The 26,635-nt window shown below is 36.9% G+C and overlaps 1 protein-coding gene across 1 annotated transcript in view; it reads left to right on the plus strand.

Annotated features, from left to right (window-relative positions):
* Nucleotides 1-20,219, plus strand: part of LOC311085990 (uncharacterized protein) — a 59,569-nt gene extending 39,350 nt beyond the window's left edge. The window contains exons 8-14 of the mRNA XM_084118608.1: nt 11,993-12,082; nt 12,218-12,318; nt 12,751-12,800; nt 12,876-12,923; nt 14,310-14,375; nt 19,641-19,688; nt 19,875-20,219. Coding sequence (XP_083974734.1) covers nt 11,993-12,082; nt 12,218-12,318; nt 12,751-12,800; nt 12,876-12,923; nt 14,310-14,375; nt 19,641-19,688; nt 19,875-20,036 — 565 coding nt within the window. The 3' untranslated portion in view covers nt 20,037-20,219. The remainder of the gene's footprint in view (nt 1-11,992; nt 12,083-12,217; nt 12,319-12,750; nt 12,801-12,875; nt 12,924-14,309; nt 14,376-19,640; nt 19,689-19,874) is intronic.
* Nucleotides 20,220-26,635: the final 6,416 nt, after the last annotated feature.

A 26,635-nucleotide genomic window follows, 5' to 3' on the forward strand; every position in this document is an offset into this window, starting at 1 on the left:
ACTTTGATCCAACGACTTTTTTTCAGTGTATATAATCAGGTAAAACCCATGATTAAAAAACTAAATAACAATTAAACATATTGACTTGAATAATGCAACATTTTGTTCAGTTATGGGTGAAGAAAGTATTTTATTTAGTATTTTTGAGTAAATGTTTTATATCAAATTGAACAAGAGAATCTGCTTATTCAGATTATACAGTACGACTACAGTATCTTTTAACATGCTTTAACCTGTTCACAAATCAAATTAGCCATAAGGAAATAGTTGATTGTTGTTGTGTTGTGGCTAGTTTGAGTTTGCTGCTGCTACTTTGCTCACTTGCTGATGCTTATTTTATGTGGTTTCAGGCGATATTTCTGCTCTGAAACGGAAACAGGAGGAAACAGAGACACTTCAAGAAGTGACCAGCTCCTCTCATACACACACACTCCACAAGCACACACACTCCACTATAGACATGATTTACCTTCTGACTCTCTGGGATTTTACTTTACATCTCAGGTAAAAAATTAAATAAATAAATAAATAAATATATAATTTTGTTTAAAGTATTACTAAACCATTGTACAGTCTGTTGTTAATTTTTTTTAATGGTTTAAGTTATAATTCTACTACATCATGTGCAGTTTGTGTTTTATGTTTTCTCCCATATGTTTATTCTTGTCTACAGGTGGTGCTAGAGTTAATACACTGAAACTTAATATAGCAGTGAAATCTGGATCATCTGGCATTATTCCATGTGTGTATGATAAACAACACAAAGAAAACCGCAAATATTTGTGTTGGGGGAGAGATTGGAGCTCTTGCAGTATATTGGCATATGCAGGAAAGACAGGAAAATATTCCATCACTGATTATCCAGACCAGAGTATTTTTACAGTGCGATGGGACAAACTGGAGATCTCCGACTCTGGATATTACTGGTGCGCTGTGGAGATTGGTGACCCTGGCACTCTAGATGATGGTTATTATTTGTATCTGACGGTCCAATCAGGTAAAAAACTTCTTTCCAAATTATGATTTACGAATTAGCCTACAGTTTTTTTTTTTTTTTTACTTTTAAAAAAGATTGAAAGTGATTCCAATTTTGACTTATATTACTAAGATGCGATTAGTTAGTTTACAGATTTATATATTAGCCTATATACTCTTTATCATAGAAATGAACCATGGTGAACATACACTACCGTTCAAAAGTTTGGGGTCAGTAAGATTTTTTTTATGTTTTTAAAAGAAGTATCTTCTGCTCACCAAGGCTGCATTTATTTGATTAAAAAAATAAAAAAACAGTAATATTGTGAAATATAATGACAATTTAAAATGACTGTTTTCTATTTCAATATATTTTAAACTGTAATTTATTCCTGTGATCAAAGCTGAATTTTCAGCATCATTACTCCAGTCTTCAGTGTCACATGATCCTTCAAAAATCATTCTAATATAATGATTTGATGCTCAAGAAACATTCATTATTATTATCAATGTTGAAAACAGTTGTTTACATTTTTATTTCATGATGCTATGATGAATAGAAAGTTCAAAAGAGCAGCATTTATTTAAAATAGAATATTTTCTAACATTATAAATGTCTTTACTGTAACTTTTGATCAGTTTAACTCAGGGGTCTCCAACACGTCGCTCGCGAGCTACCAGTAGCTTGTGGCCTGATTGGAGGTAGCTCGCCAAGGGCTGTTCACATATTGCGTCTTTTGCGCGCTCAAGATCGTTATTTAAATTTTTTTTTTGAGTCAACATGAAGGATGGTGGTGCACCCAAACACTACGGGTGTTTTTTTCTTCACCGTAAATAAATCTTGTAGCAGAGCTTAGCTACATCAAGCGTTTTTCGGTGGTGGAAATCCATTAGCTATTAAAACTTCTTTGTCTGTGGAGAGCGCATGGTTGAATAGCAACGACAGACGCCACGGGAAAATCGGACCGAATTTGACTATTAATAATAAAATATAAGCTAATGTGCATTGTAAATGTCAGTAATTTATCTTTTTTGACTCATTCTTTTTATAAAAATGATTTAAAAGGCTGAAATATGCGAGGTTTGTATTTTTATAAAAACTTTTTTGTCAAAACTTTATTTGAACACTCCTTTAAAATCTGGCCATCATTTTTAATGTTATTATTTTAATGTTTATGTAAACAAAAAGTGCATATTGATGCTAAGTTTATTTGTTATTTGCTGGTTTTCGACATAAAACTTGGTGAATTGATTTTATTGTGTAGTAGCCTATTAGTACTTTTTGAAAAGGATTCTGAGATAACCGTGATAATTTTGGTCACTATAATCATGAAATTAAATTTTCATGCCATTTCATCTCTAGTTATCATGCACTATAAAATCAACTATAATTATGTGTTTTTACAGTATAATATGCAAAGTACAATTTTCTATAATTTTTTTTTTATCTCTGATTTTGTTCTTTTCTCTGACATTTAAGGGTGACATATATAGGCCTACAAAAAATATTTTAGGTCTAAAAAAGTTTGGATAGTTGTTAATATGAGAGTTATGAGACATTATTTAAGAGATTTAAGTATTGTATTGCATGAGTACCTCTCGGCCACTTTCATTTTTAAAAAAGTAGCTCTCAAATGAATAAAGGTTGGAGACCCCTGGTTAACTCATCCTCGATGAATAGAAGTATTGATTTATTTTATTTATTTCCCCCAAAAATAAAATTAAAATTCTTACTGACCCCAAACTTTTGAAGGGTATTTAATGTTGAAGGGTTAATGTTGAAGAGTATTTAAAGGTGTTTAATGTTACAAAAGCTTTCCATTTCAGATAAATGCTGTTATTTTGAACTTTCTATTCATCATAGCATCATTAAATAAAAATGTAAATAACTGTTTTCAACATTGATAATAATCATAAATGTTTCTTGAGCATCAAATCATCATATTAGAATGATTTCTGAAGGATCATGTGACACTGAAGACTGGAGTAATGATGCTGAAAATTCAGCTTTGATCACAGGAATAAATTACAGTTTAAAATATATTAAAATAGAAAACAGTCATTTTAAATTGTCATAATATTTCACAATATTACTGTTTTTTTATTGTTTTTTTTATCAAATAAATGTAGCCTTGGTGAGCAGAAGATACTTCTTTTAAAAACATTAAAAAATCGTACTGACCCCAAACTTTTGAACGGTAGTGTATAATTTGTGAACCCCTTTAAGAGAGTTTAATATAACTTTCAAAAAGTTACTGCCACTCATCAACGACAGCTGTCACAGTTGGCGACAAGAACAATCCTCCGTAGGCTAGACCGTCCCATTTAACAACGTTCAGTTCTTTGTGGCCTTCGAATGATCCAGCCTTTGAATTGGGACACAGCAGTTGTTAGCCAACTATGGTCGCAAGAAGCAGCAAAAAGAACCGTTTGGGAATTGGACAACATTGGTTCTGCTGTATGTTTTAGGCTTGTTCGACTTGATCGGTGCTGCAGAGACCGATCGGTGTATGACATCAAAGTACCGCGAGAGCGATTCAAAAGCATACAGTGTCGTCTGCTAATCGCTCTCGCTGTGCATTCATGTCATACACTGATCGGTCTGTGCAGCGCCGCTTCAGTGTGAACAAGCCTTTTAATTTAATAAAAATAACCGACTCGTAAAGTCATAAGGCTCGTTTGAGATGCGCCTCGCCTGAAATATAGGCAAGAGTATGCGGCTACAGTGATGGGGAGTGAAAAAACTGCTGGCAAGATAGACGAGATGGCAAATAAACAAATAAACAATTCTGAATAAGAGACAAATTGACTAATTTTATTTTCTCTTAAGTTAAGGCCAGCAGTCATACAGTCACACAGAGTGGCTGCAGTGTGACAGTGAAGGGAGGGCATCCTTCCTCTTTTATAGTCGTAACTCTCAGAATGTTATCTCTCTAGGCCAGTGATGGTATTTTCAACCATATGTGGAACATTTTTTAGATTTCACTCCTCGAGTGGAGGCTATACGGTGGCAGAGAGCACAATGCAACTGAATAAAACACATGCAGATAGAAAAAAAAATGGCCGCAAATTAAGAAAACATCTTCATCAGCTTTTTAACACACGTGTGCTCCAAATACTCAACATACAACCAAATACAGAAACATGGTGCAAAAGTTGACAACTTTTCTTTTCTTTCCTTCTTTTTTTTTTTTTTTTGCAAAACGTACAGAGATGACATGTTTATGACAAACAACTTTGTATGCAATATACAAAATGCATTAACAATATATTCAATGTCATCAGAATACAAATGAGAAAAGAGTTAACAATGAGCTGAAATAAAAAAGATAGAGAAATAGAACATCAGGGTAAGATATTAATATATACATCAGTTACATTGTACAAATTTTGTCATGTTAAGTTTAAATAAGTTTCATAAGAAATGTTAGGTAATGCAGGGTCCAAAGATGAGATGACAAGTTTTAAAGTTGAGGCACTCACTCACACACAGATATATAACATCTAAAACTTTTTGTATAAAATGTATATTTGCAACAGTTATGTTAACAGCAATAATAAGAAATGTCTGTTGCAAGAACAGCCTATTCAGCTGATGGACACCATTTGTGTTTTCATAGGAACATCCCAGGTGAAAATAATGAGGAAATTACATTGTCTTTCGTTGCTCCCTTCGCCAAGTGGCACCGCTACATAATGCTACACAAGTGCCCTGCTCACTCCAAAGTCCCCAATTGCAGGAAGTAGGGCATAAGGATGCTCACGAGCAATAAGCATGTCCCAGCCTGGTTCGTCACTTATTGGGGTCCCCTGGAAACATTTCCGTTGTGTTATTTTTATTATTCCATTGTGCTATTTGTAGCGCGTTTCTATATTTGGTTGTGTTGTGAACTTTTGCAGCACTTTTCTGTATTTGGTTGTGTTGTGAGTATTTGGAGTACACGTGTGTTATAAAACTGATGAAGATGTTTTCTTAAAGGGGTGGTATAATGCCCTTTTCTCAATATGTAAAATAAGTCTCTGATGTCCCCAGAGTGTGTATGTGAAGTTTCAGCTCAAAATACCCCACAGATATTTTTATATAGCATGTTAAAGTTGTCACTTTTTGAGGGTGAGCAAAAATGCACAGTTTTGTGTCTGCTCCTTTAAATGCAAATGAGCTGCTGCTCCCGGCACAGGGGGCGGAGCTTCAAGAGCTTGTGTCCTTTTACCTCACACAGACACGCACTGAAAATTTCTAAAACTTTTAGCCTTTTATGTTCAAACCGAAGTCAGAAAGATGGAGAGACTCAAGAAGAAGTGACAATATGTAACATTTCTGAATGGTTAGTTGGTGAATTTATGTAACTTATGTGTAGTTATCTTCTAGTCATTGATTAGCATATTCTGTCTTGATAATCTATAAATCGTGTTCTGGGGGTGGGGTTTATGTAAATTATAGGGTTGGTGATGTCACTAACAGGGCCGTGCACAGACCTTTTGAGGGGTGCTGAAACTGAAAAAGGGCACCCTCCTCCCGTTTTCTTTTTATATCAAGATTATTTAGTAAGCCTACATAAAATGAAGAAATGGTCACATCTTCATGACAAATTCAATAAGACAAAATAAAAATAATAATAAAATAATAGTCTCAAAAGCTTTAGATTTATTCACGATTAATAACAACCATAATTCAGCTTTGATCACAGAAATAAATGACATTTTAAAATATATTCAAATAGAAAACAGTTATTTTAAATTGTAAAAATAGTTCACAATATTACTGTTTTTGCTGTATTTTGGATCAAATAAATGAAGCCTTGGAATGAATTAAATCATGAATTACATTATGCATGATAAAATATAAAGATTTCACAGTGATCTTCTGTAATGTTTTTTTTAGTTACTACTACAACATTACTGTAGTAAAACCATGTTTTACTACATTTTATACATGTGAGGACGAGCAGAGAGTATAGAATACTATAGATTAAAAAATTAGCTAGATAGCGAATATTAACAGCCTTGAATTAACCATAATTAAGTCTAATTAGTCTAATTTCGCTTTGTGTAAGTTCCAGTACGAAACAGCACGGGGGCGCACCTGTTATGATTTTCCGATGGTAAAAACAAATTATATGTTGTTGTATTACTTATCAATATATAGTTTTTGACCAGCGAATGCGTGCAAATGTGCATTTTTTTGTCCATCATTAAAACGACGCCAGCGCCTGCCGGCATCACATTACATTTTCATCAACAGGTTACAAACTAGTTTGTTGTAGCTATATGGGCGGGGCGCTCAGTTTTTCCTGTTGTAAAATACATTTGGCCAAAATCGCATTTCATAAAAGATGAAATGCTACTGTATGCACGCACAGGCTATTTAGGCTATGTATTGGCTATGACTAGATGGCAAATGCTACCTCTCAATCAGGCGAAGTCCCACATGTCTCAGTCAGTGAGTCGGACATCAAATAAATAAAATATGAGCCTTTATAGACATAGTGTTTAGTAGTACTTATTCAAACAACAAGATATTTATTTACCCTTCGCAAAACTTCGTTCAGCTGCTGTCTACTGTGCGGCTGCTGTGGAACTTTAGTTGATTCAGTGAATATAGAGGGGGCGGAGTTATCAGCTTACTGACAGCTTGAGGATCGAATAAGATTTACACAAGCTTGTTTTAAGAACTTTCATTGGCTAAATATTTGTAAAACAGACAGACAGACGTAAAGGGTGACCAATAGCATTGATTTAAAAAAAAAAAAAAAAACACCACCAAAATAAGGGCACTTCGGAGTGTAAGGGTAAAAAGGGCATGTGCTCTGCATAGGTTGAGCCCTATCTGTGCACGTGCCTGGTCACTAACCTGGGAGGAATGTTGTGTAGTTCCTACCAGCCGTTTGTTGTAGTCCTTAAAAAGTAATTTCTTTAAAAGAAAATATCTCCCTTTGCTTTGAACTTTGAGCATTGTAACTTTGCAGATGTTGTTTATGTTCAAACAGCAACATTACACACTAACTAAAGTTAGAAAAGTGAAATCATAATCAACCACCCCTTTAATTTGCAGGTGTTTTTCTATTTGCATGTGAATTCTTCAGTTGCAGTGCGTTGAGCTCTCTCGGCCACCGTAGCGCCTCCTGTCACGTGCCAACACGCTTTTACCATTCCATTCCAATTAGAATAGGGATTGTGTGTGCTCTTTTACTGTCCATATGATGGTCACATACATCTTAAAGATAAAACTTCTCGTAGTGGATCAGACACCTTTGATATCAAGGGATATTGTGGGATTCATGCTCGTGCGCAAATCGCACTGTCAGAAAGTTTAGGAATAGTCACACATCATTATACACATAAAAGCAGGATATCAGGGTTTTAAAATCAAACATTGTTAAAGAAAACAATATATTACGGTTGTTTAAACCAATGAACATTAAGCTGTGTCGTCAGCAAATCGTTTCCCATCGTGCTTTTACTCAGCGCAGTCGGTGGAGATCAACTGCAGAATCCGACACGTCCGCCTCGCCTTCGCAAGAGTTTTTTTACATAGCCTACGTCAGCAGGACATCAGAGCCTTTTATACAGTCTACGGTACAGGACCACTCGGACACATTTCTAACCGGCATTTCGCGGTGATCACCGGTGATCGCTTCTGCACAGATTTTGCTCTTATCAAACAAGCCTATTCATTCTGTAGTTGGACTGGTTGCTCTGTAGCCTATTATTTAATGCACTGAAAAGAACCGTCTCATAAGACAGATTCGTTCTGGATCACATTACTCGCTGAATGTGGTTTAAAAAAGCAGTTAAGCGGTATCCGTGCAGGAGACATTTTTTGAATACGGAAACAGAAATTATGTTATTTTTTGTTAATTTTTTGTATTTTAGAACAGCTTTCCTGCATATCGGTGAAATAATGAACTTTCTATAGTACAGGAACCAAACTACCACATTTTTCGGTTCTGTGACTGTAACTGTTAAAAATAAAACCAGTTTTGAATAAAGTGTGTTACCAACCGTAACAAGTAAACACTTACAAATATCAAATATATCAATATCAAGGGAATTTAGATAGGCCTATTTACATTTTATAGCCAATAAGACAATTGATGGACAAATCTTATTGTCTTTTTGACTGTGTTCAGCTCCTGATGTGTCTGTGAAGAGCAGCAGTGTATCTGGACATGAAGGTGATAATGTCAGTGTCCAGTGTTTCTACACTTCTGGATATAAGAATGAACTCAAACAGTGGTGCAGATATAAAGATCAGAGCTGTTACACTGAGAAGAGGACTGACACATCCCAGAATTCATCAGTCCAGATCAGTGATGATGGGAGAAGCTACTTCACTGTGTTGATGACTGGACTGAGACTTAGTGATTCTGGATGGTACCTCTGCTCTGTAGGAGATCTGCAGGCTCCTGTTCAACTCACTGTCAATGAACCCAAACCTGGTAAGATCACAAATAAGTGATAATCTTATCAATTAAATATCTACACAAATAATCTTAATGGCCTAAAAATAACTTCATGTTTTTCTCCTTTCAGTGACACATATTCCAACAACTACACCATCTGACCCCGAGACAGACAAGTAGGTGTACTTTTTGACCAATGCATCTAAATACTTTTGTAGCCCGAAAAACCTGTTGATCCTGTTCCCAAAACTGGTCTAAATGATTTGTTCATAATTTGGACTGATTAGGTATTTTTTAAGGAAAGAAGTACAGGAGAAGAGCATACAAGCCTACTTTTTTTTTTTTTTTTCATTGAAGAAAGAAAGTATACAGTATACTTACAGGTTTGGAAAGACTCGATTGTACTTTAATTTTTGAGTGAACATATGTGACCCTGGACCACAAAACCAGTTACATGGGTACATTTTTTGAAATTGAGATTTATGCATCAGTTGAACGCTTAATAAATAAGCTTTCCATTGATGTATGGTTTGTTATGATAGGACAATATGTGGCCGAGATACAACTATTGAAAATCTGGAATCTGAGGGTGCAAAAAAATCGAAACATTGAGAAAATCTCCTTTAAAGTTCTCCATTTATGTTGGCGATTGTGCTGCATTCATTCACAAAAATAAATGTTTTATATATTTACGGTAGGAAATTTACTAAATATCTTCATGGAACATGATACTTTACTTAATATCCTAATGATCTTTGGTAAAAAAGGAAAATCGATGATTTTGACCCATACAGTGTATTGTTGGCTATTGCCACAAATATGCCCGTGCGACATGTGACTGGTTTTGTGATCCAGGGTCACATATTTTTCTCTCTCTTTTTACATTGTTTTGCAGGTACACAACTCAGACATCTGCAAGCAGAAATCCTACAAGTGTGAATGAAATAATAACCAGTAAGGAGCAGCTGAACTGGGTTAATCAGATCAAATTTTTTTAATGTGTTTAATTACCAATTATGAAATGACATGTGTAATCATTTATCCATCAGAAAAAAATAAAATACTCTGGAGACAGTCGTTGTTTAGATGCACTGCATACAATTTCAGCCACATACGGAAAAAAATCATGCTTTAGTAAATCATAATTATGACATTTATGAAAAAAAAATGCTGAAGTCTGAATTATGAGATAAAAAGTCATAATTATGACACAAAAAGATGAAATTCTATAAAATGTCAGAATTATGACAAAAGTCTAAATTATAAGATAGAAGTCATAATTATGACTTATCATATAGGGATTGTCAAAGGTTTTTTTTTTTTTTTTTTTCGTCATCTACTGAATTTTTTCGTCAACGATACCAGGGACACCGAAACACCGGGGAACATGAAATTTGGTGGGCATGTAGCCCCACTAGACTTTTACGGAAAAATTTCGTTTGGTCCCCGGGGGCCACTCCCCCCCCCGCGCTGGGCCCCCCCAAACCCAAAAAATGCAGTTTTTCCTAAATAACTACCTGAACCGTGGCACCGAGGATGAAGAAATGTTTATGGTATGTTGCTCTTAAGGGCCCACATCAACCTAGCCCATAATCACTCATTTGTGATTTGCGCCCCTCCCATAAAAAATGAAAATGCAATATTATTCTGCTTTAATCGCCCCTATCTTCAGTTGAGATGTTCAGAACTGCACCATATTTCATGTGTATGATTAACTTGACATCCTCTGGGGGTATGCTAAGTTTCGTAGAATTTCATCCATGGGGGGGTATAAAATAAATTCATTTATGTGCACATTTAGTGACTGTACACTCATCGGCCTGTAGATGGTGGTGTTGAGCGAAGGGTTGCTGGTTTAGGATGATACTGTCACTAAGGTTGCCAACTGTCCCGAATTAGGCGGGACGTCCCGCATTTTGGCCCTAATTTATTTGTCCCTTGCGTGACCTCCCGTGTCCCGTTTTTTGACAAGCTGATAAACCACTGACTGATACAACAGCAACAGCAGCAGTGCTGACCACGAGACTTGAGAATGATCACAGACACCTGTCATCATCCAATCACAGCTTTTTTTAATCACTGTTTTGAGACAAATCATTGTTTGATTTGCGAACATCCTCTGCCGTCTGGTCGCTTCCGCTTCAAGCCGGACTCGTCTCGCGCTAACGGTAATTTCCTTTCACTGTCCACGTTTTGATTTCGGCTAATAAATTTTGGCGAATGCAAACAACGTGATTATTGTTCATGAGTCTAACATCCAGCCACGCAAGAAAACATGTAATCTACCTGAGGGAATAATATGCTCAAAAAACATTTCTGATTATTATTAATGTTTTAAAGCTTTTAGAAAGTACATAGAAAGCTTTTGTAACATTATCTTAACTGTCACTTTTGATTAATGTAATGCATCCTTGCTGAATAAAAGTAGGCAATTACTTTCTTTATTTTTTTCCCCAAAAAATAATCTTACTAACCCCAAACTTTTGAACTGTAAGCCTAGTGTATAATGTTAAAAAAGCTTTCTATTTTATATAAATGCTGTTATTTTGAACTATGGTTTGTTTGTAATGTGACTTTTTTCATGTATGACATTAAAATTATTTTTAGAATTAAATACATAAATAGGTTAAGCAATACAAATGTGTTTATGTCTGATAACCTTTTAAACACAAACTTAACTGCAGACACTGAAATGACGTACACTGTGTGATACAGTACAAATATTTTGAGTGTCCCTCATTTTCCTATAAATAACCACGATTGTCCCGCATTTTCCTTTTCTGAAGTTGGCAACCCTAACTGTCACACACACACATGCAGGAATACAAACAAACGCAAGCATGCACACACACTGACATCCACACGCACAGACACACACCCATACACACACACATACAAATCCACATGCACAGACACACACACACACACACACACGCGCACACACATGTACGCACGCATACATACACGCACAGACACACACACACAGACACACACATACACAAACACACAGACAGACATGCACATACTACTACTTTTTTTAGGTATATACATAAACACGCAATACAGCCAAATTGCTCACGTCATTTCTTTTTGTGGAAAGCCAGTGCAGGCCTGAGCGGCGGTCATATTTTGTACATCTAGTTATGACATAAAAAGACTGTGACATAAGTCAAAATTATAACAAAAAAAGTCATAATTACGACAGCATTTTTAATGATGACATTAAAAAGTATGAAAAACGTAAAAAACGCTTAATTCATAATTATAACAGAAAATTATGACATAAGTCTAAATTATAAGAAAAAAAGGCATAATTATGACATCAAAAGTCATAATTATGACAAAGTCAACTTTCTATGTCATAATTATCATTTACAAAGGCATTAGTTTTTTTCCTTATGTGGTGGAAACGGGCTCCCATAACAAACAGCTTCTTTCAAATAATGATAACACTCTGATCAAAATCTGTTTCTGTTTTTGGCAGCAGTTATGATTACTGATTCAAGACCTGAGACACACATGTAAGTGTGAACATTGTTATTCAGTCATTCATAGCAACTGATACCAAACTATTACATGTCAACATAGGAATGTAATGTTAATTTTAATTGCAGAGATGAAGCTCATCCATCTCTAACAACAACAGCCTCAGCGACTATTAATAAAGAAATACACCGCCAGGATGAGGAAAACAACTATTTAAGGCATGTAAATTAATTAATTTGCTTTTATTGCATCTCTAAATTAGAAACAAAGCTTTAACAGATGAATTTGCTGCACACATTAAAGTGAGAATAGTTCTGTATGATAAACACAAATATGTCTCTCCATCACTGCAGGCATGATGTGATTCTGCTCATGAGTCTTGTAGCGACGCTTGTGCTGTTCCTGCTTGTTTTTCTCGCTGTAATAGTAACCTGGAGGCTGAGAAAGAAGCCGGGTGAGTTTTCTCTTTACACTTCTGGAGGACTGACAGTATATTATTGTGCTTCATTTACAGCTACTTAATAAAGAAATCAATAAATGGGCATAATATACTGTATATATGGATTACAGTATGTGAGAAGAAAGAGGCTGTAAAGTGACTCGAGAGGCATCAAACTAGCACAATTACAAAAACAGGGACAAAAACCGGGTCAAATTTACAGTTTTGCATCATGATACACACACATTTGACAACAAAAAGATACAACTGACCAATCAGAATCAAGTATTTTATATCTTTTGTATATGCCATTCATAAACCCTGTCAACTGTAATTGTATAATCTTAAAAATAAAGGTTCCAAAAGCTGGTTTTCACAACTTTTTTTTTTTTAACAGTGTCTATGGAAAATATTATGATATTTAATCTTCATATCTCACTCTGACAGAGACGGGTCACATTAGAGGAGAAGAACATTTTAACACCACCAGTAATACAGTAAGTAGTTTACACACTGATGGAATTCAGAAATCTTTGGAAAATAATCTAAATCTGTGTTTGTGTTTGATGCAGACCGCCTCTGAAAACCAGATGACATCCATCAGTCCAGCAGCCGCTACTGTAAGTCATCAGTCCTCTCTGTAGACATTTACTGAGATGATGATTGAAAATTAATGATGCCTCAGTGGACGGCTGTTCGGTGACTTACAGTACTGTGATCTTTCATAAGGCAGTAAGTGTGGTCTTTGAATGCTCTGAATGACTGAGTCACACTGCAGTTTAGGCTGGGACGTCCTGTTTGTCCAAATCAAAAGGGAAACTTGTTTTAGGATAGGGTGCTGGGGGAGGGGGAGGGGGGTCAACACATTTGATTAAGAAACAATATCGTGTCTATAAAACACATCAAACTCCACGTTGCACAACAAGAGTATTAGTGAGAAGAACACTTGTTACACAAATAAACACACCGAGACAAAATACACACTGGGATATTTAACTGCACATAACATTAGTGACATCATCGATACTGCTTGCAATAATGCAATGGGAATTGTCTACGGGAAGTAAATTTAGCCTTTAAATAAAAGGGTTTTGAGCTGTTGTTTACACTGCCACATACAATAAAAGTGCATGCACAGCGACAGGAAATTAAAATTAGCACAAAAAACTTTTGCCTACCTTGCAGAACACTGAAGGTGGACTTGGATTTTCTATTTTGAGATTCAGTTTCTTCACATCATTTACAGCTCATGTCGGACACAAGAGGAAGGATTGGGATAGGCTTATCCAGTTTCTGTCAGGATTCAGAGAGGGAGGACCCAGGCGCAGAATGAACAGGGAGTGATATTTATTGACAAAGACAGGTAGAACAGATGCTAATACTCAAAACACCACGTATAGCAGGCGGGCGACCAGAATACAAATACACCGGAGAGGATGAGTGATATGAATAATCCTGTGTGGATGCCAAACGGGAACTGGAATGAAGAGAACTCCAAACGATTTCCAGAAGTTGTCCATTTCTGTGGTAACTTCATACAAACATTGAACACAGACAACACACCAAAACGAACCAAGACATGAGGAAAAGAGGCACAATATAAAGGGACCAGAGCACATGACGATCAGGTGAGCACAATTAGTGAAACGAGGGCAAGACGTGAACTAAACAAGGGGGCGTGGTAACAGGAAACAAGGAGGCAGGACAAGAGGAGCACATGGCAAACACAAACAAAGACAGAGCCATGTGCTCAAACACAAGACAAACATAGAAACATGAAACCACAACAACACAGACAAGGCTTCCAGGGCAGAACCCTGACAGTTTCGAGAAAGAAAACATCACATGCTAAATGAAATTAATCCTAGATGGAAAGAACTGGGTTTAATGCCCACTTACAATTTATATTTAAAGTTTTTATTACAAATTAATTACTAAATGCTAAAAAGGAAAGAAATGGAAATCCCCAGAATTCTTATTCTTAAGCTGATCATGTTTATTCACAGGCTTTATCGTCAGTGGATCCAGAGGGCGACGTGATCTACAGCTCTGTGAAAAAACCTCGAAAGGCTGTGAGTTCATATCCATACACACCCTGCTCCTTCTTAATGACGTTATGAGCAAATGAAAGTAATTGATTGTAAATTAATAATAAATCTATTTGTACCATTTCAGTTTTTAGTTAGTGTAAACCTGTTAAATGTCACTTTGGAATAAGATTGCTGAAGTAAAAACACTTTACTTCAAAAAAGTTACTTTAAGTTTACTGTAAAGAAAATGTTCTGTACTAAACTTATTTTATGCAAAAATATATATTTTACAAAACAATTTGGACTCTGAAATTGCTAAAACATCAAAGCCACATGCAAACCAAGCTGTGTTGCAATGTTGGCTATAGGCCTACTAAAAATAGCCACCAAGTGTCACGGTTTGTTGTAAACACGCGTATGAAGATGAAGGATCAAAAGTCTTTAATATCAGGCAACAGGACCACAGGATAAACTTCTGCAAAGTATTGACGAGGCCGAACAAACTGAACAAAGAGAGAAAGTACTAGGCTGAATCAGAAATCGCCCCCTATATCCACAAAAAGGGCATTATTTGAGGGGACAGCCATTTGTAGTGGTGTCCGAAACCATAGTGGACATTATTGAGTGCACTTATTCAATCTCATAATGCACCGCAATTAGTGCAATAAAGAGTGTACAACCGATGTACGCTCAACGGCTGTCCGAATTCGCTCACTCCTTTTCATTCTCTCCCTCAAGTGAACGGTGTTAGTGGACTAACGTAGGGAACAGTGAATGAGGGATTAGGGGGTGATTTCGGATTCAGCCCTAGAGATAGTGAGGTGGACACCGCTGAACTACCGTTTTCATCATAAGGCAATGTCTGATTTGAACAAGATGAATACTGAGATCACTCAATGTGCTGCAAATGCAACTGAAGAAAACACAAGCAAATAGAAAAAAACACCAGCAAATTAAGAAAACATCATCAGTTTGATAACACGTGCTGCAAATACAGACACGTATTTAGCGTTGTGAGTGCGTTTTGAGTTTTTGCAGCACTTTCTTTTTTAATTTGCTGGTGTTTTTTTCTATTTGCATGTGTTTTCTTTAGTTGAGCTCTCTCAGCCACCGTAGTTTAAGCTTTCGAATGATACATAATTTAAGATGAATAATAAAATATGTGATAGGGAAAAAAAGGCAATAAAAAATAGCACTAAGCATCCCACTGGTGGGACACTGACATTTAACAGGTTGTATCAGCTAAAACTGTAAATGTGTCAGCGGTGTGTGTGTGTGTGTGTGTGCGTGTTTAAATGTAGTTGGCTTTTATAGTTGAAACAAAATGAATAATTCCAGTCTTGCATAGAAGTGCATTTCATTTCTCTGCATCTTTACATCACAGGGACATTCCAGAATGGATTCTTGACCAAATGGAGGACAAAAGTGACACAACAACACGTTAGAAAGAGCTGAAACCTTCATTTTTATTTTCATGCAAGTCCAAATTAGGCCTACATAAATTGTAGGTTTACGAAATGCAATTTTGTTAGTAGTTATTAAATTACAGTTCATTTAAGTTAGAATTAATTTTAATTGCACAATAAATAAGGACATTAAATTCTCTGCGTAAAATTGCTCATATAGCCAATACACATCTGTGCTGTAAGTGTGACGCCATCTGATGGTGAATTTTATCTACAGTTTTACGCAACTACCACTTTCAAGCCCCTGAAAGGTAGTAAAGACATCATTAAAGTGATCCATGTGACTCCAGTGGTTTAACCTCAGTTTTATTGAAAGTGGAAGTTGCGTTGGCTGTCAATGGAGGGACAGAAAGCTCAGATTAACCTCAGAACTAACCCTTTAATATCTGCCTTTAGATGCTATAGAGACCATCCAGCGCCGGTTCTCTGTAATATTCTGCAATTATGGGTACATTAACTAAGTTAAATGGTTTAATCAGTTCAGTCTCGTGTGTATCATATGATGTATTTATATTGTTACTGACCAGCATAGTTTAGCAGTTTAATGATGATTTTTATTGGGTATATACTTGTAATTCAGGCATTATTTGAGTGTTTTGTTCTACTGTGCTGTATTCTATAGAGTCTCTGTCTCCCTCATCTGGTTCTGTTTGGGATCTACACCCCTGTAATGGGCTAATGATGTGGGTTGAGATGATCAGTGGAGGCAGGTGTTTCAGGTTAATGAGAAGCCTTAAAAACCCTCAGATTGTGGCGTTCCTGGAGGAGAAGGAGGGGGTGAAGATATTTGCTGGGTTTAGTCAACTGGTGCTTTGTGTGGCTGTTGAAGGAATCAGTGTGTTTTTATTGAAAGAGTGGGATGATATTGCCCAAAAAAAGCAAGGTTGGAAAAACAATGAGGGATACAAATGCTTTTTGCTTTTTTTGGCTTTATTTTGTCTAGTTTCAAACAGTCAGTGAAGCAGGGTTACTTGTCTTTTTTATCTTTTTAAGCCTGGAAACGAAGTTTCAGTTTGTCTTTCAACATGAAAAATGTGTACCCTTTAAAAATCTTTTTAATGCACTAACAAATGCTTGCCCTCTATATGAACCTGACCAGTTAAATAAAGTGTGTTTGAACAGTCTTTTATGGGTTGTTTTAGTCTGTTATACAAATGAGTCTTATTTGCATTCGTCATTATTTATTTTGCTTGTTGAATTACTTTGGATTTGTACTTTGTACATGTTTTTATGGTTTTGACTTTATCAGTGAATATGTATAATTACTTTTTGAAAGTCATTTGAATTAAGACAAAAAGCTGTAGAAAATGCCTGCAATTATTACCCAAGATAAAAGGTACAGACTCATTCTACAATGACCAATATAGTGGGGTATTGGTCCTTCCTTTTACTGATTTTTTTTTTTTTTTAAACACAGCGAGGGAAAAAAATAAATACATAAAACAGAAAGGTAACACCGAAAACACAATCACTCTCAACACACGCTCAGCACCTCCACAAACTCCCAGCATGCACCAGAGAGAGAGAGACCACCTATTCAATCCACGTCCAGCCAAAAAGAGCCCAGAGAGAGGGCGAACACCTTCCTTTATCCTCTTTGACCAGGTGACATGGGGGATGGGGGAGACCACCCTCAAATGGCTTCTATCCAACAAAAGGGGGGTTGCCTTATCTGGCCTTATCTCTGAAACAGTATTCTCTAAACTTCTATAAACCTTATTTCCTTTTATTTGATCTATCTGGATATGAGATATCTGTACCACTCACTTTGAGACATTTCAAATGACACCAAAAACATAACAGTCAATGATAAACATTCACATTAAACCATGTTCTTGTGTGAGCTCTTAGTTGTTTCTGAGAGGAAGTGAGGTTGTATGGGGGAGGTCGAATGTTAATTAGCCAGCAGGGCCCTTTTGTCTCATAGACCAGGCCTTAACCAGTATTTTCAGTCTTACAGATTTCCCTCCTTGATCCGGTGGGTCACATTCTGATGAACACTTACGGGGTCACAGTAAGACGTTTGTTATACTCCTTGAAGATGTAGCACAAAAATTGTCTTTGCAATGTTGGCATCTGTAGAAGCTCAGCTGTGTTCACCTGCAGAATACCTGTTCTCACCAGGTGTATAGCTTGAGTCCAGCAGGTGGATGAATGCGTTCAGGTTCTCTTCCTGTAATCCTGTGATGTGAGCAAAGTTCATAGAGTCAATCTGGAACTTTTGTGACTTGTTCAGTTGACGTGTCATTCCTTCATGGAGAAACTTCCGCTTCCCTGGCACCTTCTCCACGATGATGATCTGACCCTTCTTGACCTACCCTGTCACCTCCAGTGGTACGGTGGCCTGGGCAGACCTCAGTGGATGAAGGGGTTCTCCTTCGATCCACACTGCTTTGTGTGAGACACCTGAAAAGCATCTTAAATGTCCGCTTCACGATTGAGCACATATAAACTTACAGTCGTAAGGAAATGCATAGGAACGCATAATGCAATAAAGCAAAATCATGTCATGTTCAGTGTAAAATACCATGTTCATGTCAGCAAATGTGAGTGGTACATTTGGTCTCATTAATTACCTGATTTTAATTACCACACCAATAGTACTCCTATAGAGGGTCAAGGAAGGACAAAGGAAGATCTTACAAGCTCTTATCCTGTTTCTAGAAACTTTTAAATAAATGGCATTCTAACAAAACAACCAGTGCTGGGTTAAAACAACATTTCATGATGAGAGTCAGCTAAATTTTGGTGTAACCAAACATAGAGATTCAATTGAATTGATGTCCAAAAACATTGTTGCAAGTAAAACGGACAATATACAAATATGCAGAAATCAAAATAAGTTTCAGAAATGTTTGTCTGAATTACTCAAACGAAATCAAAATAAGTTTCAGGAATTAAAATCAAAATAAGTTTCAGAAATTAAAATCAAAATAAGTTTCAGAAATGTTTGTCTGAATTACTCAAAGGAAAAAATGCAGAAATCAAAATAAGTTTCAGAAATGTAACAAGAGGTCGGTGTAAACCGAATAATCAAACAAATGGTAGGATCAATGGTTTTGTGTTTGTGTGAGAGTGTTTTTTAGAATGTCAGAGTGTGTTTTTGTCTGCGAGAGAGAGTGTGTGTGTGTGTGTGTGTGTTTGTGTTTATCTTTGTCTGTGACAGTGAGTGTTTGTGTGTGTGTTTGTGAGAGAGTGTGTGTGTATTGATCTGGCTAAGTCACAGTCGATGACAGAGTTGAATTGTAAATTTTGTAATTGATTGAAGCGGTCACACTTCAGATTTATCCATTTTAATTATGTTTCTGTTATTAGTAGGTATGTTGAGAAATCAGGGGCCCTCTGATTTTCCAACTCCCACCAACAATCATAGAGTTTGAAATTTAATGGCAGGTCTGCCTTAGAATTTGTCTTGATTTGTGACTGTAGGCATTCAGTCGTCCATGTGTGTTACATTTGTTGGCAGTTTGTTGTGAATAGCGTATGCTATTCTCTGTGTCTCTGTTAGACCTCGATCGTGAGATCAGCTCCATCCTGTGTGTGTGAAGCTATCTGGATCTGTTAGGCTGAACACTTGGATAGACTCTATCTACTCCAGGTGATGATGTTATGAGGGTATAGTGATGGAGGTGTGTGTTCAGTGTTCATATCTAGGAGATGGGTGGAATCTAATCTATAACAATTGTGTTGCAAATTTCGATACAGTTCTAAACTGGGAGGCCATATTTATGCAGTAATGTAATAGTGTGACATGTGAAAAGGCCTTTTGTAATGTCTTTTCACCCATCTCCCGAGTCTCAGGTTATGTTCTAACAATTCCGCTGTCCTGGATTTGCTCTAGGTGGGCTCCTGCCCCTCCTGGCATCCGTCTTCCGAGGAATTTGCAGAAGTAAGCCTGAGACAGAAAACAGAGGAGAGCGAACCACAGATAATTCCAATATTTCAAAAACATTCAATTCAAACGTGTGGAATTCTTTTACTTGTTCCATTATCATGTCAGTTGCATTTTTAATTCCAGATGTCACATGAAACCTGTCACATTCACCGTCTGTCTTCTCTGCACTACATTCCCCAGGATCCTCTTTGGCGCACCTGCACTCACTCTCCCCTGAGTAATTATCATCATCACCTGCACCTCGTCATCATCTCCCCCCTTTATATTCAGCACTCATCCTTCAGTCATCGTCTGGTCTCGTCTCTACTAAGACTCACAGACTCATCTTGTTACTCACCTTGATACTTACCTGTAGTGATGGCCAAATGAAGCGTTTCAAAGCATTATTGCTTTCTGATACAATTGTGTCGAAAATGGTTCATTACTCGAAGCTTCATTCAGATAGAAATTACAGCACCATCTCCTGGTGAAGTAAATGTAATGCAACAAAGCTGACAACCATAAAATGCAAAGGCTTATATGTTAACGCCCTGTTTATGACGTGTTTACCGAGCCGATCAAAGCTGAACCAGTGTTAGTGCTGTGAAACTCATTTATGTAGGTGAATTTTACAGATACTGATGAATTTCATGTGTTCACCTTGATAATAAAACATTAAGCATGATGTGTATGTGTAATTATTTCTTTAGACAAGGACAGAAGATCAGACCCGCTTAAAAAAAGTTGGAAACCATCACAGAAATTCTAATGGTTTCTATTAAAATACCAGTAGGAACCATTGGCTTTTACCATTTAAACCACTAAAGAATAATTTTTTGTAGTGTATTTGGGATATATTCCATTAGGATTTAATGCCCCCACCAATAGAACCCAAATCAGTAGAGACCCACAGAGACCACTATAAATCCCATTACAACCAATAAAATTCCCATGAAAACCATTAAATCCATTAGAATTTCTATAATGGTTTCTATAGTTTTTTTTTTTTTTTTTTTTTTTAGCAGGGCAGTATCATGTGTGAAAGCTTTATCTTGTTTAGCTGTGGGAAGCAGTACTCTATAACTTGTTAACTGGTGGGACTGATATTTTTATATGTTGAAAAGGATGTGCTTGTGTTGTACTTGTATAATGTAGCAGAGGGTTTTTGAAGTTTCTGTCTTTGATGCATGTTTTTATGTAACAATGTTCATATGTTCTCTAATTAATAATAATAAAAAAATGTGTCAGAGGCTGTGCTTTGGGTACATGCAGAAGGCTTAGACAAAGTGTTCATTAAATGGTATGGTTTTTATTCAGAAATATTATTTATTTTTATTTTCTTTCTCGCTGGCACAACACTGAAATAAACTCAATCCACTCTCCTCAACAATAACGCCAATCCAAACACCGACTACAACCCACGGTGTTGCCATGGTTTGGCTTCACTTTTATAAGAAATACATCCGCCAGGTTTCAAACCTGTCAACACTGGATTGGGCAAATCAAAGCAGTCAGGTGGTTCACTACAAGAATGAAGCAGTGTGTTTGCTTCAGAAGTCATTTTCACGTGACTAGTGACGTAATGATACAAGCTCCGAAGCAGTGGTTCATTGCAAGGACCGTTCGAGTTTGAAGCAAGCTTCGGAGCGTCGGTGTCAGGCGTAACATCACTACTTACCTGCCTCATCCTCATCCTCATCCTCATCCCGTCTTCACCTGCCTTCTTCAGTCCTCCGTCTATCTCCAGTCATCAGCCATCATCTACCTGCATCAGAGAGACTGTATTATCCTTCAGTTAAGTTCCAGTATCCTTCTGCAAGTTATCAACTCACCTGCTTAACACCTGGTTCCGTACTTCTGTTTATAATAAAGATTATTCACATCTCGTCTGAACCTGTTCATTCCGTGACAAAACCGAGTTTCATTGACCAAGTCTGAATTGTTGCTGTTGTTTCAGAATGTTGTGACACCTGAAGCTGCTCTTGCAGTTCAGCCTTCACAGTCTGCTGTGTCTTTTGAGCATTAGAGATTAATCAGAGTTTTTATCACTCGTAGTGTCATGAGTTCCAGTGAGTCAATGTTCATGGCTTTACCTCAAGTTGCTCTCATTACAGCCAGATCTGTGGGTTGCCTGCTTAGCATTTGCTATGGTGTCGTTTGCACATTTAGTTAGTGCAGATCTTTTGTGACCTGCAAAAGGCTGTGGTACTTCTGTCTGAGGTTAGCTTTTCACACTCTCCTTGTAAATTTACTTATCTTATCAGATTCAATTCAGTTGGTGCACCCCAGTCAAGGATGATTTGGTGTGCTATTACCTGTGCCACACTCCTAGCCATGTTTTTTAAAGGCAAAAATAAAAGCATACCCCTCCCCTTCTTGCACTGGGTAGTACACCAATGAAATATCACGCTTCTTCAATTAATGCCCTGCTTGGCGATTATAATATAATGTATATAATTCGGGTTATAATACAATTATATTATATTTAAGAATATAAATTCAATTATTGTTTCTGGTCTCTGAAGAGTCTCTGGAACGGCTTATTTGTTAGTGTTCGTTTTTCAAAAGACAATTTATTTTAGATTTGGCCCTGTAGTCACAGCAGTACTGGCCAGTGCATTGTATGTGCAACACAGGTCAGGCTGAAAGCCAATGAGGGACTCTGTCATTGTTAACACTCAGGCTACGTTTACACGTGGATGGCTATTTTCATAAACGGACATTTCTCCCCTCTTCGTTTTCAAAAATAACATCGTGCACACGAACCTGTGTATATGCTGTCAAGAGCATGCCAAACCTGTAGGTGGCAGTGTAACGAGAAGCTCAAGCCCACCTTAGCCAATCAGAATCCCGAAAATGGTCACATTCCGTGACGTCGCTGCCTAAAACTCCGTTTTTCTCTGTTTACATGCAAACGTGCAAACGAAGATTTTCAAAATCTCCACTCTGGCCGGAGTTTTTAGAAAGAATCGGTTTCATTGGCGAATCCTCCGTTTGCGTGTAAACGAAGGGTGCAAACGAAGGGAAATGTCTCCGTTTTTCAAAATAACCATGTACGTGTAAACGGGGCCTCAGTGAACCGCCAGCACATGCTAAACGCATGGTCAAATCTCTGCTTGTTATCATGTCAATACATTTGAATATGAAAAGGTTTCTGGCTCAGTGCTGATGAGATGCACATTCGCTGTTTCTCTTTTTTCTTTGTGAACAAATATTTGATTATTCTTTTAACTCTGATTATATTTACCCGCTTAGATCAGGAAACTATATCGCTTCGAGTTCCTCACCAGGTCTCCGGCACAAGTGGTCAGTCCCGAAGATCAGAAGCTGAGGCAATTGGCTAAATATCTAGGATTTTGCCGTAATTCCCACGCGCAACAATCAAAGATATATTCAATAGCCCCCTTGGATGCCCTTCAGGAACTTAATTTAATCGTTTTACCTTAGTAGGTTTTGGCCACCATTAAAGACGCAAGTAGATCAACTTTACTTCTCTTTAATAGCTTTGGATTAGCCAAGCCCGCGATTATTCATGTACACTTATCTAAAGTAACATTAAATTAGAACAGAAGTCATCGGAAGCGTCCAAGCTAGGTTGACCAACCAGCATCTTGCTGATTCTAGTCGGACTAACCCATCCTCTCATCCAAGTAGCCTGCACACTTTCTGATATCAGTTATTAGCTGTCGCTAATCTCTGACGCAACCTTATGGTAATATACGGATCCATTAATCTACTTGAGAAAAACAAATCTCAGAGTAATTCAGAATAAATTCAAACGTAAGAATTTATGATTTTTGTTCAAAGTTCAGAGTTACTGCGTTCTCTGACGCCTTCAATATGAAAAGGTTTTTGTTTCAGGATTAATGAGATGCGTTCGCTGTGTCTGATTTTCAAATTCATTGTGAATCACATTATAGTCACAAAATTCAGCATAGACACACGTGTTTAATTCAGTTTACACAGGGTACATGGCCTAGAATACAACATCTACAACCTTTACCTAAGTGTTCCAAATACACCCACAGCAAAGCAATAGAATACAACATCTATATCACCTTTGCTTAAGTGTTTCAAATACACTTACAGTAAAGTAATCCCGTATTTAAAGAATAAACTTTAAATTAGCCTATGTGCATGTTGTAGCACAAACAACCAAATTGTGTTCTATGTGCACAATGTGTTGTGCACAATGTGTTAAGCACAATTTCAAATTTGAAAATTCACAGAATTATTGATGGTTTCCTGTTAGTTTGCTCAGAATAGTATCCTCAAATATTTGAACAGCTTTACGGTCAAATCAGGATGCACGCGATCATAGCTAGTTACAACGGTGCCTTATTATACTTGTATTACTCCAGCGTGTTACAATGTTTTAGAGTTTATTCTGCCATCGTTTTTACAGACTCGCCACATTTAACCGCTCCTGTCAACCAAGTATCACTTGTGTTTCACTTCCTCGTCTCCTTCTGAGAACGAATCTTCCGTGTGTTGGATATATTTTAGAGATTACTCTGCCATCGTTTTTACAGTCTCGCCATTTTTGCTAATTTTCCCGAATTTTTGACTAGATCGCTGCCTTTTTATGCATGTATTACTCCAGCGTTTTACAATGTTTTAGAGTTTATTCTGCCATCGTTTTTACAGACTCTCCACATTTAACCGCTCCTGTCAATCAAGTATCGCTTGTGTTTCACTTCCTCGTCTCCTTCTGAGAATGAATCTTCCGTGTGTTGGATATATTTTAGAGATTACTCTGCCATCGTTTTTACAGTCTCGCCATATCCCCAACCACCTAACAGTGATAACCAAGCAAAATTTTGCTAATTTTCCAGAATTTTTGACTAGATAGCATATCAAATACTTTAGAGGTTTACTTTTCAGAGGAATTTAAATAAGCCAAATTAATTTTAATTACTTAATTTAATTCCATCTGTGTTAAAGTTTAAGCTTTTAAATGCAATATAGAGTTTGTCAAGATTAGTTTAGGTTTAGTATAGGATATTAATGTTTTCAATGTGGCTTTTGGGCCTACCAGTCAGCCAGTGACACAAAACAAGGGTTAAGCGTTTTGGACGCAGCATGGCTTTAGCATTAGCCTTGGGTGCAGCATGGCTTAGCATTGACAATAGCATTTAGCATTATCGTTAGCCTTGAGCGTTTTGAAAGTAACATGGACAATAGCATTTAGCATTAGCCTTGGGCGCAGCATGGCTTAGTATTGACAATAACATTTAGCATTAGCCTTGATATTTGAGTTTTAGCCTGTAAATCATATCATCCTGTTTTCCCAAAATTTTCTTTTCATAAAACAATGCATCGATCTGCCTTTTTATTTATAAAATCACGTGTTTTCCGATCGTTTACAAACTTAGATATTTCTTTCTGTTGTTTGCTCATTCTCATCACTCAGCCAATACAACAATGGAGAAAACATGCGGCTGGTTTGAAAAAATTTCGGCTCTAATTTACTGCTCTTCATCGAGTAGGCTACCAGAAAATAATTAATAATTTACCAGTTAATTCAATTTAGGTTTCATTTCTTGCTGTGTAGGCAAACAAGGAGATCTTTAAAATCTAATACACAAGGTGTTTCATTCTTCATCTGGCTGCCGCATCACGTTTCTAAACAAAGGGCTTTAATTCCGACCTGTAAACAATGCAAACATTTCTTCAACACTTCTATAAAGGGCAGAAAAAGTTTACTTACCATAGCGGCGGAAGAAAGAGAAGATGTTCAAACCTCGTGTTGATTTTAAAATCACAATACTTTGCTGGAAAGGACGGCTCGCCTGTGTTGCGAAATCACGTCGCCGAGGTCACCACTTGTAAGCTCGCGCTAGATCGGCCCAAAGTCCGCCGTCCGACCAGCGTGGAAGGTCTTAATGTGTTCCTATCCTTTTCTCGAGAGCAAAGTATTTTTTGATTAAATGCAATACATTAATATGTATTTAGTCATTATTTCATCTGACTCCATAAATGAAAGGTTTTAATAATATCTGTGCCTCACTTAAAGTGAGCAAATGTTTGACTATTCCTTTTAACCATTAAATGAACAATGTCAAAATCAGTTAGAATAATCACATGTAACAATTTAATATTTCAGATATCAGAGATCAATTCCACAATCAATTCAAATATCTAGAACATGGTTATACATTGGTTACACCAAATAATCTTACCCAGATTGTAGCCTACCTGAGAGAGAGAGAGAGAGAGAGAGAGAGAGAGAGAGAGAGAGAAACCACCTATTCAATCCACGTCCAGCCAAAAAGAGCCCAGAGAGAGGGCGAACACCTTCCTTTATCCTCTTTGACCAGGTGACATGGGGGATGGGGGAGACCACCCTCAAATGGCTTATATCCAACAAAAGGGGGGTTGCCTTATCTGGCCTTATCTCTGAAACAGTTTTCTCTAAGCTTCTATAAACCTTATTTCCTTTTATTTTATCTATCTGGATATGAGATATCTGTACCACTCACTTTGAGACATTTCAAATGACACCAAAAACATAACAGTCAATGATAAACATTCACATTAAACCATGTTCTTGTGTGAGCTCTTAGTTGTTTCTGAGAGGAAGTGAGGTTGTATGGGGGACGGTCGAATGTTAATTAGCCAGCAGGGCCCTTTTGTCTCATAGACCAGGCCTTAACCAGTATTTTCAGTCTTACACTAACACAGATTTAGACAGATTTGTGATTGCAAATTAAACTATTAGTCAAGTTCATAACTAGCCTTCTTTGAAATGTTATAATCTTTTTTAACAGTATTTATTGTATTTATATATTTATATTTATATATTTATTGTTCTATTGTCCTGTCTTGTTTTGTAATGTGTAGGGGAGACCTGAAATGACTGTAACACATGTTAATTGTAACGCTTCCGGAACAACACACACAAACACACAAATACTGTTCAATTGTTGAAGCTGGTGCACATTTGCTCATTTTATTCAGTT

Source organism: Abramis brama (assembly GCF_963993115.1).
Source record: "Abramis brama genome assembly, chromosome: 7".
Lineage (NCBI taxonomy): Eukaryota > Metazoa > Chordata > Actinopteri > Cypriniformes > Leuciscidae > Abramis > Abramis brama.